The 12,938-nt window shown below is 57.0% G+C and overlaps 1 protein-coding gene and 1 pseudogene across 1 annotated transcript; one reads left to right on the forward strand and one right to left on the reverse strand.

Annotated features, from left to right (window-relative positions):
- Positions 1-2,197: 2,197 nt before the first annotated feature.
- Positions 2,198-12,344, forward strand: DTYMK (deoxythymidylate kinase). Its single transcript, XM_036236337.1, has 5 exons — positions 2,198-2,375; positions 3,513-3,621; positions 7,576-7,666; positions 8,969-9,166; positions 11,926-12,344. The coding sequence occupies exons 1-5, from the start codon at positions 2,246-2,248 to the stop codon at positions 12,034-12,036; spliced, it is 639 nt and encodes a 212-aa protein (XP_036092230.1). The 5' UTR covers positions 2,198-2,245; the 3' UTR covers positions 12,037-12,344.
- LOC118614178 lies at positions 2,991-3,109 on the reverse strand (annotated as a pseudogene).
- Positions 12,345-12,938: the final 594 nt, after the last annotated feature.

Below are 12,938 nucleotides of genomic sequence, written 5' to 3' on the forward strand. Positions count from 1 at the left end.
CTGCCCGTTAAGCTCAGCCCACAGCTGTGGTGTGAGGCTGTCCCGGGACTTGTCTCTTGGGTACTCTCTTCCCTTCATCCTTTTGGAGGCAAGGAGATGGACATTTTAGAACAAGACCTCAATCAAAGGGATATTATTTATCAACATGAAGTGATATTACATACTAGGCTTTGTGTCATGAGCTTTCACTAGGTTGTGCCTTTGTAACACGGGACTCTGAAGTCTCAGTGACTCGGAGTCACATTTTATTTCTCGCTGGTGCTGTCAGCTATTATGTCTTCATTCCAAGACCCAGGGTGAAAAAAGCCTGAATGTGTGCCGTGTCCGCTCTGATGGCACCAGTGTCTGGAAGTTATGTGGCCAAGCTCAGAATCAAGGAAAAAAAGCAAATCATTGGAAATGATAACATAATCTATCACCCTTCCAAAACTCAGAACCAAATCAGGGAGGGGAGGTCACTCAGGAAAACAAAGCTACTTTTGCTCTCTTGGGCAATACTGTCATCAGAGACTTGCAAGCAACCACTGAAAGAACTGGGGGTGGGGAGGTCAGGGAGATTGTTGCCAAGGCCCTCAGCCCAAGCACTGAACTGGTGGTGGTCTTATGAGCTGGAGGGGAAGCCACTGCCATCCTCAACCCTAGGCATCCCTCACCGATCTTTTGGTCTGCAGCAGTGAAGCAGATGGCTCTCAAAAGCTCCCTCAGAAGGTCTTCGATTTCATCTACCACATTTCTGGCTGCGGCTGCCTCCCAACAGTGGCCTCCAAATTTTGTACCAGTGCTTGTCATCGGCAAAACATAGAAGAAATTCTGAGAAATACAGTTCTTAGCTTGTTATGGGCTGAATGTTTGTGTCTGCCCAAGGTATGCTTAAGTCCTGAGCCCTAGTGTGCTGCTATTTGGAATGGGTCTTTTGGGAGGTTTTAGGTGTAGCTGAGGTTGTGAGGGTGGGATTATCACGTGGGAAAAGTGTCCTTGTAAGAGAAGAGAGGCAGACTCTCCTAGTGAGCAATGTCACCAATGTCATCCAGCAGCCTGGATGTCCCTAACAACCACAAACATTACTGAGCACTTTCTAGACGATGTCGATATATGAAACATCCAAACCTGTGGAGAGATTTTAATGAGTTTATTTCAGCCAAACTGACAATTGCCAGGAAGCGAAATGTCAACAAATTAAGAAGATGCTCCAGAGAATGAGTTTTGCAGTTAATTTTATTCATTAGAATCAAAGGAGACATAAGGAGTAGGACATGATGTCCAAGGGTGGCAGATTAAGGGGGAGAAAGCAAAGGGGGGAAATCTCTGGACTGAATAAAAAGTAAAACGGAGGGATACACTTCTTTTACATGGGTAGGTGCAGGAGAGTTAATAATCAGCATTTACAGCACACAGAGATGGTCTGCTGGGGACAAGAGAACCAGGAGCGTTTCTGTAGTCTCCTGTTCTGGTGCCCTGAGAGGTCTGGAAAAAAGGGATTCCCCTGACATTCCAAGGGTGTCTTATCTTAGCTGCAAAAAGACAGGCCACTGGCCCACTTGAGGTAAAGACTGTCGAGGCAGCTCCAGGCCCAGGCCTTGGGTGCCAGCCGTGACCGGCTTTAGTTAGGAATTTTTATGTTCGGCCATCCTACGTGGTTACTTTTGTCCCTGGTCTGCCGGGACCGCCATGCTGGCCTCCCCTGAGCTTGTGAGGTTTAGGAGGGGCCCCTTTTCCATCCACCGAGGCAGGGGCTCGGCTCAGACCAGACGCTTCTGCACTCTCCGCCGCGTGAGCGGTTACCCTCCCATCCTCACGAATGGGAGACAGAGATGAAAACGTCCCCTTCTGTCCACCCTTCCTGTGAGTTTGCCGTCACCGTTGGAAGTGGAGCTCTCCGATTCCGCAGTCCCGTGCTTTGGGACCGACGGTGACAATCCTGTGTTTCGCTGTCGCGCGGCCAGTGTGCAGACAGCCCCTCGCCTCCCGGCGCGGCCCGACCGGAACTGGACGGCCGGCGCCGGACGGCCGGACCCCGCCCGCGGCCGCGCCCCGCTCCCACCCAGCGAGGCCCGCGGGTCCGGGCGCTCCGCCGGAAGGGGCGGGCCTACCGAGGCCTCGTCCCGCCCCCGCGCCGGTCCCAGCCAATCCGACCGACGCTGGGACCGCGCCCGGCATCCGGGCGCGCGCCGCCCACTCCGGCCAATGGGAGCCCGCGGCGGCGGCGGGAAGGGGCGGTTGCGTGGTGGCCCGCAGACGGCGCAGCATGGCGGGGCGGCGCGGGGCGCTCATCGTGCTGGAGGGCGTGGACCGCGCGGGGAAGAGCACGCAGAGCCGCAAGCTGGTGGAAGCGCTGCGCGCCGCAGGCCACCGCGCCGAGCTGCTCCGCTTCCCGGGTGCGTGGGCCTGGCGGGCGTCGCGCGGCGGCCGGGCGGCGAGGACCCCGGCGCGCGGCCGCGCAGCCCCGCGCCCTTGCCCTGCCTCGCCCGTCCCCGCGCCAGCAGCTCGCGGTGGGGCGCGGGTCGGGGGTCCCCTCATCATGGCGCGCTGGGGACGAGGGGAAACCGAGGCCTCGGTTCGCCCGCGGGCAGGCGGTTTACCTGGAGCTCGGCTGCCGTCCGTGCACACCGTCTAACTAGTGGCTGCCGAGTCCTGTCGCTCAGCGTCGGTGCATCTGCGCCTTTGCTTTTGCCCAGTTCTACTGATCTAGAATTGATGTACAACAAAGGGCACATATTTGAAGTGTGATGAGCTTCAACACAATTGTACAACCGTGAAACTGTCTTCACAATTGAGACAGTGCCTGTGTGTATATGTCACCCTCAAAAGTTTCCTAGTGCTGTTTTGTAATCCATGTCTCAGGTTTGTTTTTTTTTTTTTTGGATAGGTTTGTCCTCTGAGGAGTTTAGTGACATTTTTATTTTTTACTTTTTAATTTCATTTATTCTTTTTACAGATTGCAAGGACCTTGTCAGCTTACAATCCCTTACTTTTTTATTTTTTATTTTTTACTCATACAGCACCCGGTATTCCCAGGCGGTCTGCAATCCAAGTACTAACCAGGCCCGACCCTGGTTAGCATCTGAGATCAGACGAGATCAGGCTTGTTCAGGGTGGCATGGCCTTAGACTTTGTGACATATTTTTAATTTTTACAGTAAAACATGGATCTTGAAAATGCTTACTGGAATATCAATATTTAGATAATCAAGAGATGGCTTACAAAACAGGTAGGGAAATGGGAGAAATGCCTTTCTGAATATCTGTTCCAGTCTTTTAAGACAATCCGTTAACAAGTCATAAATATCTCCTTCGAGATATCCACATGCTACCTAAGTTTTTTTTTCTCCTTAAGCATTTTTGTCCAGGTGTGTCTGCATGCTGCGGCCCTTTCTTAGGGAAACGCCTGTGGCTTCAGGGGAAGGTCTGAACTTGTAGATGTAGTACAATAAAACAAACTTAGGCTTGAGTCCAGCTGTATCCTAATGTTGACAGAAAACCTGACCTCACTTCTGTTTTTTTCTTTATTTTTAGAAAGATCAACTGAAATTGGCAAACTTCTGAGTTCTTACTTGGAAAAGAAGAGGGAGGTGGAGGATCACTCTGTGCACCTGCTTTTCTCTGCAAACCGCTGGGAACAAGTGTAAATGCTTTGCCCTCCTCCCCTCCCCCAGTGTGTTGCTTTCTCTTGAGGTTAAAGAGGGGGTGAACGCAGCCCTTGATTCTGGGTGCTGTTGCTTTACAAGGTTCTTTAATTCTCTGGGCCTGTGACTAGAGGTCACATTGCTGCGCACTTCCCAGAGAGCACTAATTAATGCTTGTTTTTCCTCCTGCCGCTCCCCCACCACCTTGTAATTAATAGACTGTCTTTTTTAGGTAGCGTCAGGTATACAGAAGATCTGATGAAAAAGTACAGAGAGTTCCCCCATAGCCCCTTCCTGTCCTCCTGTCTTTCATTAGTGTGTTAAGTGTGCTAGAGTTAGTGAACTGATGGTGACACATTATCACCTGAAGGTTACAGTTTCGGCCGGTGTTTTATCCTCTCCCACCCCTTTTTTTGTTTTACATCATCCTAGTAGATTCCCCTTTCACTCAGTACTTTGATGTTTCTCGAATGCCTATGGCGTATGCCTTCAGCGGGTTTTGCTTCCATTTACACCTTGGAGTTATTTTGTTATAAATAAATAGAACCCCACCTGCTTTCAAACTGCCTTGCAGATCTCTGACACTTACTCATTCTTTTCCATTGCTGTCATGTGTTGTCCACAGCAGGTATTGATGACTGCAGGGTGGTCTCGTGGTGTTCCCTGTTACAAGCCAGGCTGCAGCCTCTCCTTGGCTGTGCCAGGCGTCTTGCTTAGAAAGACCTTCCCCACTCAGAGTGTTAGATCAGCATGAGACTTTTTATAATCTAGCACATCTGGAATTTATGGGAATAATTGTTCTGATTTTGCTTTTTGTGGCTTTATGGGAAAGTAATGAAGGCCAATTCGAACGAGAAATAACGCTGACCACTTCCAAAGTAGCAGTCTTGTCCCAGGTCAGCAGGTCAGCGTGTCCGGTCCATCTCGTCTGCCCCTGCTCCCACGGCTCCAGTCACCGCTGTCAGATTAGCCTTCCTGAGACTTGAAAGTCCTCGGGTGAAGGCCACATGCCGAGTTAGCATCGGTGTGATGTTGGTCTTGCTCAGCACCTCAGCTAGCTTCGTCATCAGCACAGAAGGACCCCTCTTAGGTCTGGGATGAGGGCCATGTGAAGCTGGCCAGGCTGGCCTGGGAACAGGTGCTCGGTTAGCCCGGGCTTTTGGAGTTTACCTGGTACTGGAAGCACTTTATGAGGAAACTGGTCATTTCCTCCAGCCGTTTAGTTTTTCCCCCTTAGCTTTGTCTCGTCCTAACCGGATCGATTGGTGGCCCCTGAGGTACCTCGTCTTCTCACTTCTGTGGGGTTCCCCTGCACAGAACGGGGACTGCATTCACCACCTCTTCTGTATCTCCTGCCAAAACCAACCGGCCCACTGAGCCTCCTAAACGCCTCTGTGCAGGAACTCACTCCTGGAAAGAGGTGATTCTCTTCCCATGTCAATTTAGCAATTTTTCTACTCTACCTAAACTTTGTTTTTAAATAATTTCAGTCAACTACAGAAGTAAGAAAAGCACCAAGAATCTCCATGTGCTCTTCACTAAGCTTTATCTGTCAATTCACATTTCGCCACACTTACTTTATCGTTCGCTCACTCTTTAAAAATCACGGGCCATTTATTTTATAAGATGCTGTGTGTCTGATGTTTCCTCGCAAGTAGACTTGAGTTTGTGCTTTTGGCAGGAGCAGCACGGAGGTGACATGGTGTTGGGGCCTCAGGGTATCGGGCCAGGAGGATGCGAGGCAGCTTGGCCATGTCTCCCTGGGCCACCTGTGAGGGGTGCCTGTAGTCAACAGTTAAAAGGGGAAATACTACAAAACTATGAGATGCCTTTTGTTAGCAAACGTCAGCCTTCTACTTTAGCATTCGTTAACAATCCTGTTGAGACAGCCGGGATTTCAAATGGTGACGTTCTAAGTCCATCATTTCTACCTTCGTTAGTTGGCTTTCTGCCTCCCTCAACCACCCTCCGTCATCAATGTAGACCTACAGATTCTGTTGCCTCTGTAGTCACAAGCCAGTACTGTCATTTGTTTTGAAGTTTAGACTCTTGCCAGGGGGCTTGGTGGGAATCCCTTCAGGCTGGCCCCTGTGCCCGTCTGACAGCTTCCCAGGCCTCCTGTTTCGAGAAGGTGCTTTTTGGCATGTTGAGATGTTCACGCTCCTCTTGCGTTTTCTCCTGCATCGGTGCGCAAGCCAGCTGTCCTTCCTTGTAGTGGAGAGGCGCTTAGAAGCCCGACCTCTGGGTGCCGGCGTGCTAACCCTGGTGACCTTTCTGCATCTGTACCTGTTTATTTGCTTTAGTCCTTTATGTGGTTTCACTTTTCATAGCTTAAGTGAAAAATTCCAGAAATAAACCATTGAGAAGGTTTGCATGCCGTTCCGAGGGGTGCGATGGGGCCTCGCACCTCCCGGCTCTGCTCTGCCTGGGACCGGGACTGGCCCTTCGTCCAGCGTCTGCAGCTGTCGGCACTGTCTGTCCGTCAGGCGCTCAGCAGGCATCTCAGTTGCCAGACTGGCTTGTGTTCGGGTCACCCTTGTATGAGTGACCCCGAAGTGCAAGGGTGGAGAGCGGTGCTGCCAGTGGCTGTGCCGCAGGGACGCTGGACCGGGCTCTAAGTAGAAAGGTGGGAGTTCTGGATTTAAGGAAAGAAGCCGTGCCGAGGTTTACGGTAAGAATGGATTTTGTCTAATACGTAAACTAAACCTTATTATCTACATATGTGTAGGAAAAAAGTATACACAGCGTTTGGTACTGTCGTTTTTGGGCATCCCCTGGGTGTCCTGGAGCGTCTCCCCTGCAGATGGGGGGGCCACGGTACATATTTACGCTAAAGCTCAGTCCAGCACCACAGGGCACCTGGCGCCCAGCCCCGGCTCGGTCCTGCAGCCCACAGAGTAGGTCCAGAACTGCTGTCCGTTCCCTCCGGGAGCCTGCACAGGGTCAGGGCTGGTGTGCAGCTCTGTGCTCAGGGCACGGGTGCAGGGTGCTGTGGTCAGACGTGTGTTGGGCAGATTTTTTCCTTCCGTGTGAGGTGTAGTTAGGGTCATTGGACACTACGATTTTAGGGTTTTCCCCCCATCCTTGTTCATTTAGGTTTTCGAATACATAAAACCAATGGACCGAAAGTCAGAAGCACACAAGGCCCCGGCCTGCTCCCGTCTCTGGCTCCTGCCCGCCCCGTGGGCAGCAGTGTTGCCTCCGGTTTTGTTTGTTTTTTCGCTTTTTTTCCTTTCTGAAACAAGCAGAATCGTGTCCCCGGTTCGCCTTTCTCTTGCAGAAGGCCGCTGACCGCGTGTACTCGCTCGTCCTCTGTTAGCGACACAGCAGCGGACGGTGTCGCGTCCGCCTGCAGCACCGCGGTCTCCACAGTTGCGGCGCTTTCCGTGCGCAGCTCGGGCAGTTGTTAATAGTTTGCGATGACGCTGTGATCAGAGCTGGATCGTGCTGTTGGGGGGCTCCCCCCGCTGTCGTGCAAGCTTCTCCAGCTCACAGGTGTCAGGCACCCTTCTGCTCCCCAAAGCGCTTACATCAAGCCCTCGGTCTCTGCACATCCTCCTAAGCTCTTGGGGCCCGCGGGGGACCTGCCGTCACCTCCCAGCCTACTTGTCTTTGCATTTCGGGCTCGAGGGCGAGCCTCACAGCAGCGCCCCCTGCCGTGTCCACCCTCTCCGTAGCTCCCTGAGCAGGCGGCCCGGCCCCTCCTCCTGCCCAGACAGCTGAGCAGGCCTTCCCGGAAAGCTCTGTGCCTCAGTGGACTTGTCCTTCTTGTGTCGGGCTTTGCCGAGATTACCCATGTGGCACCTCCCAGAGAGAAGGCCCAGAGCTTTGGACAAGCGTAAGGTTACGCGTTGGTGCCTCATAACCCCTTCGTCATGTCGGTGTCTGAGCTGCTGGATTGTGACATTGGCGATTTAAGCCTGACCGCGGCTCTGAAGCATTCTCTTTTTTAGGCCGTTAATTAAGGAGAAGCTGGGCCAGGGCGTCACCCTCGTCGTGGACAGATATGCGTTTTCTGGCGTCGCCTTCACCAGCGCTAAGGAGGTGAGAGCTGCGTGGCCCCGGTGGGGCGGCGCGGTGTGGCTCGGCGTCCTCGTTGGCCCGGGGCAGCCGCTGGGGCACGGGCGCCCTCTCACGCTGCTGGGGGTCTGGGCCTCACACCCGTTTGCTGGAATTCGGTCCTTACTGCTAGGAAGAACACACATTCGTGTAGCTGCAGGGCGTTTTCACGGATTAACCGCAGTTTTTCCTCGGGCGGTGCTCTTGACATTGCACGTTTTCGCAGGTGGGCCGTCAGCAGAGCGTGTGCAGCCCGGAAGGTGAGAGCGTCTGGGCTGCTTCGCTTCCGTCGCCCTGCCCGGCCCACCCCAGGTGGCCTGGCAGTGGCCGCACGGCCCCTTTTTCTGATTTTTGTTTTTTATTTAGAAAGTTTCAAATATGCACCAGCAGAGAAAATGATAAACCACCCAGCACTGTGACCCACCATCCGCAAAATAACTTAATTTTACCTCGGAAAAGTTAGCAGTCATTCCGTGATGTCTGCATTTAGTCAGTGTGCGAAGTTCTCCGTTCTCTCTCAGAAGCCGTTTGGTTTCTCTTGTGTTTTTAGTTAGGTTAAATCATAATCCAGTTAAGGTGCCTACTTGAAATGTCTGTTAAATCTCTTGTTGTCGGATGGTTCCCACCTCCCTGATCTCTTGTGTGAAACGGTTTTGAACTCCGTTTTTTGCAGGGCCAGCGGGCGCTGGGCTCTCGGGGCAGGAGCACAGGCTCTCTGGTCATCGCTTTTCCATGGTGATTCACTTGCGGGCGGTTACAAGACCTTTTAATTCTGCCAGTTCCTCCCGCTGGCTGGAATCCCGTTAAGGGACACTGCCCTGTGGAGCCCTAGCTGCTCAGATTCTGTCTAAAAAGAGAACAAGGCCAGTGACTGACACGCCCCGGGCTGGTCCCCTTCGTCCTCCCACCGGCTGCTGAGTGGCCAGCGGGCGCCCCGCTCAACGTGGTGTGGTCCTCGGGCGCACGGCCCGAGCGCACCGCTGCGCGCTCGCCGTGCTGTAGCTGCGCGGCCTGCTTTCTTCCGGGAGCGGGGACACTTCAGGTCGGCGGGTTTCTACCCTCTTTGGCAGGGGATGACACTCCGGCAGGTGTGCGGGAGGGGACAGGCCCGAGGCACGGTGGGCCTCGGGGCTGCCTCCGCACGACCAGGGTGGGGCCCAGCGGGTCTGGGTGCTTTCGGACGTGTCCGCGAGGTCAGAGCAGAAGGAGACCTTTTTTATGAATTGTAAAACCAGCACGTGGACCCGCATCGAGCTCTCCCTCTAACCATCAGCTTCTCTCTGCCAGAATTTCCACCTGGACTGGTGCAAGCAGCCGGACGTGGGCCTCCCGAAGCCAGACCTGGTCGTGTTCCTGCAGCTGCAGCTGGCCGAGGCCGCGGCCCGGGGCGAGTTCGGCCGCGAGCGCTACGAGAATGGGGCCGTGCAGGAGCGGGCGCTGCGGTGCTTCCAGCAGCTCATGAAGGACCCGGCCCTCAACTGGAAGGTGAGCCTGGCCCTTGGGGGCTTCGCGCAGCTGGCGAGGTGGGAGCCTCTGGCAGTCCGCCGTCCCCTGTCCCCTGCCGGCCTTAGCTCTGTGGCCCTGGCCACTCGTCACTGTCCGCTGCCGCGTTTGTCGGAACAGCGCCCCAGCTTGCCATCTGTGCCTCGCTGCTCTCATCGAAAGTCGGAGCGTGTGCCTTCCGGGGTCAGCCCTTCCAGTTCGTTAGGGTCACGTGCTCCCCCCTCGCCCCCGACCGTTCTAGGCGCAGTCTGATCCCGTGTGCTCGTGGGGCCCACGCCCGTCTCTACACCGGCCCCCAGGCCTGGCCGGTGCTCCAGCCCTGACATGTCCCCCTGACTGCTCGGTCATCTCCCTGTGCTCAGCAACCTCCCGCCTCGGCACAAGCCACCCAGTGCCCCGGCCCTGGTCCGGGAGTCAGTGTCCTCCCTGCAGATGCCAAAGCTGCCCGTGCCTCTGCCCGCGCCTGGTCCCTACCAGCACCCTCTCAGGTGCAGCCGAGTCCTCTAGGCCCACCTGTGTCCCAGCACAGCCAGAGGCGCCCGCCCCGGGCACGCGCCGCCCTTCTGGCGACGCTCACTGCCAGCCCCACGCCGCGTCCTCGCTGCCCTGCGGAAGGTCGAGGTGCTGGCTTTGGCTCCCGGTCCTGGCCGTCTTGTCTGCTTTGCGCCTCTCCCCGCCCCACCGCTGCAGGAGCTGCGCGTGCGCGCCGCCCGCGGCCTCCCTCGGGCTCCCTCCTGGCGCAGCTCGCACTGGCCTCCCGTCTCCCTCTGTGCTCAGGCCAGTGCCTGGCGCATCTTGTCCGAGGGTGGGAGGACGGGCCCCTCTGTCCCTCGCGGGAGCTCAGCACGGCGCCTCAGGCGACCTCTGTCTCTGCTGATCCGGGTCGTGTGTGAGGCCTCGGGTGTCTGTTCTGCGTCTCTCTCGTCGGTCAGTTCTGCACGGTTTGAACCTGTTCTTAACTTTGCAACAGCTGCGAGGGACGAGACCAGACTTAGGACGGGAGGAGGGGACAGGGACTGGGGAAGGGGCGGGGCCGGCTCACGGTTCCTCTCGGCGCCTTTGGTGATGCGTGTCTCCTGGCGTCGAATCCTCAGTTTCGTTTATACGTCAGTTTATGTTTTTTAGCACTCTTTTCACACTTTTTAAGCAATAAGAAACTTGGAGAAAAGTTGCAAGTGCAGTACAAAATCCTTCCGAGGACCATTTGAAAACAAACGAGCACTTAACACCCCCTCAGCGTGGGGACTGGCGCAGTCCTTACTGTCAGAGACATCGGCACGGACCCTCCCACCGTCAGGGCCCCAGGCCCGGCCCATCCCGTCCCCGCGGGTCCCACCGGTGCCTTCACGACCCGGGCCCAGGCCCTCACGCCTCTGGCCTCCAGCCTGTGATTGTCACGACCTGGCATCTTGAAGGTGACAGCAGTCATTTTGGAGGTGTGTCTCTGACCTTGCTGTTTCCTTGTGGCTGGATGTAGGTCGTGCGCCTTTGGCACGGAGGAGTTCAGGGTTCCCACCGCGACCCGCCACGTGGCGCGGTTTCAGAGTGTCCCATCTCCAGAGACGTGCACTTCGGCCGCTCGGTCAGGTGGCACCCGCCGGCTTCTCCGCAGTGAGGCTGCTCTTCTTCCCTCTGTAATTAGCAAGCGCTCGGTGGGGAGGGTCTTTGACGCACGTAGACGTCTCGTGCTCCTCAGACTCGGGGTGTGTCTAACACTTGTGTCTGTACAGACTCGAGTTACTTTTGCCGTTTCACTGTCTGGTGCCCACATTGCCCGAGGCCTGGCTCGCGGGAGCCCGACGCCTTTGGGCAGGTCCCGGCTCTGGCGCTTCTGCTCCCAGCACCTTAGGTCTTCGGAGTCGCCCAGCACTTGCCCGGCGCACCTCCAGGGACCCTGGTCCCCTCTTGCAGAAAGGTTAGAAGTTGACACGTGGGGAGCTGGGGTGCTCGGGGCCACGTGCGTCACTGCTCCCGGTCCACGGGAGACTGGAGGTGGGCACGCACGGCCAGCCACCCCTGAGAGCTGTGGGCCGTGGTGTGAGCGTGAGGGACAGTTCTGTGCGAGAGCTTTGTGGCTGGGACACTGGCCAGCGAGCTGACCTTCCGGAAGGGGGCACTCGTCTGGGCTCTGTGGCGTCTGCAGGGAGTCACTGGCGTCTGGCACAGTCTGGCCCCGTGAGATGGTCAGATTCTCCTGAGTGGGCTGCTCGCCGGCAGCTTCTTCAGAGCTGGCTGTCCTTGGCCCCGCGGGGGCTGGATACTCGGCCAAGACCCTGGCCGATGGTGCCAGGGGGCGCTGCTGCCTGTCTTCCCCTCCCGGTGGAGACCTCTTTCCCGTGGGCTGGCCCCTTTGTGACTGGAGGTCTTCATGTTCCTCGTGTGAGGGTGCAGCGTCTCAGTGCTATGGGGACAGTCCCATCCAGCAGGGAGGAGAGGATGGAGCTTCGAGTTCCAGCAGCATCTGGGCATGGCCAGGCAGGTGCCAGGCGCCTAGGTGGATGCAGGCCCAGCAGGAGCATGGGTGAGAGTCTGAGCGGGAAGAGAAGGAGCAGGACTGGGCTGCTGCAGGGGCTGGCAGCCGAGGCCCAGGGACACAAGCAGAGCCCACCCTCCCTCGCTGGGGCTGAGGGCCGAGAAGGTGCGGGTGACGAGCCCCAGGGGACCTGCGCCATGTCCTCCCACACACCAGGAGCAGTGAGAAGCATTAACTGTCCTCTGTCTCCTGACCCCTGCGGGGACAGGTGGTCGACGCCTCCAGAAGCATCGAGGACGTCCACGAGGAGATCTGTGTGCTCTGCGAGGACATCATCTGGGCCGCCGCCCAGCGGCCGCTGGGGGAGCTGTGGAAGTAGCCGGGCAGGGGCTCCGTCCCCAACCTGCGCTCCTGCGAGGCGGGGCGCCTGCGGGCTGCGTGGCCTCAGCACATGGAGTCAGGGCTGTGCACCGCCAGCCTCTCGTGAGCCACGGGCATCCAGGGCCCACACCCGGCATGTTGGCTGCCCCACTCTGCCCTGTTGCCCTGAAGGTGCTGGTAATGACTCTGCTCGTCGGCAGGCCTGGGCGGCCAGTCCCTGCAGTCGCATGGAGGTCACTGAAATGGTAATCGGTTTAAGCCCCCCGCATTTCTCCCAGGCAGTAATAAAGTGTAGTTTGGAACTGTGTCGTGGAGAAGTCTGATTTGAGCCCTTCGGCGGGGCACCTGGTGGCGCCAGCCCGCCCTCGCCTGGGAGTCCCGCGTGGCTCGACCAGGCTCTGAGCACCTCTCGTGCCGGCCTCCCGGGCCCGGGCTGGGCCGCGGCCCAGTGCCGTGGTGTCCCGTCTGCCCCGGCATAGCCGGGCCAGCTCCGCTGTTCTGTCTGCGGTGACCCTAAGTGCCAGGTGTGTAACTCCACGCTCTCCGACTTTGAATTGCTTTCAGGTGGCACAGTGTCAACACCTCCCAGGAGAACGTGCGGGCAGGGAGCAGCGTGGAGAGCTGGCTGCAGTGGAAGGCGGGCGGGGTTCCTGGCGGCCCGCCCTGGGGGCCCGTGAGTAGGGACAGCAGCAGTGGGTCTCCGAGGCCAGGAGACTGGACTGAGGCATGACAAAGCAATGCGACGCTCGTTTTGACGTCCAGCTGTAAGTGGGCTCAGGCAGAGCCTGCGTGTGGCCGGGAGGGTCCTCACAGCAGCAGTGCCCAGGGCCCCAGCTCCCCCAAACACACACGGCCCACTCTTGTCCGGGGTCCACCGTCACTCAGCAGGTGGATGTGGGG

The sequence above is a fragment of the Rousettus aegyptiacus genome, unplaced genomic scaffold, assembly GCF_014176215.1.
Source record: "Rousettus aegyptiacus isolate mRouAeg1 unplaced genomic scaffold, mRouAeg1.p scaffold_m13_p_2, whole genome shotgun sequence".
NCBI classification, from domain to species: domain Eukaryota; kingdom Metazoa; phylum Chordata; class Mammalia; order Chiroptera; family Pteropodidae; genus Rousettus; species Rousettus aegyptiacus.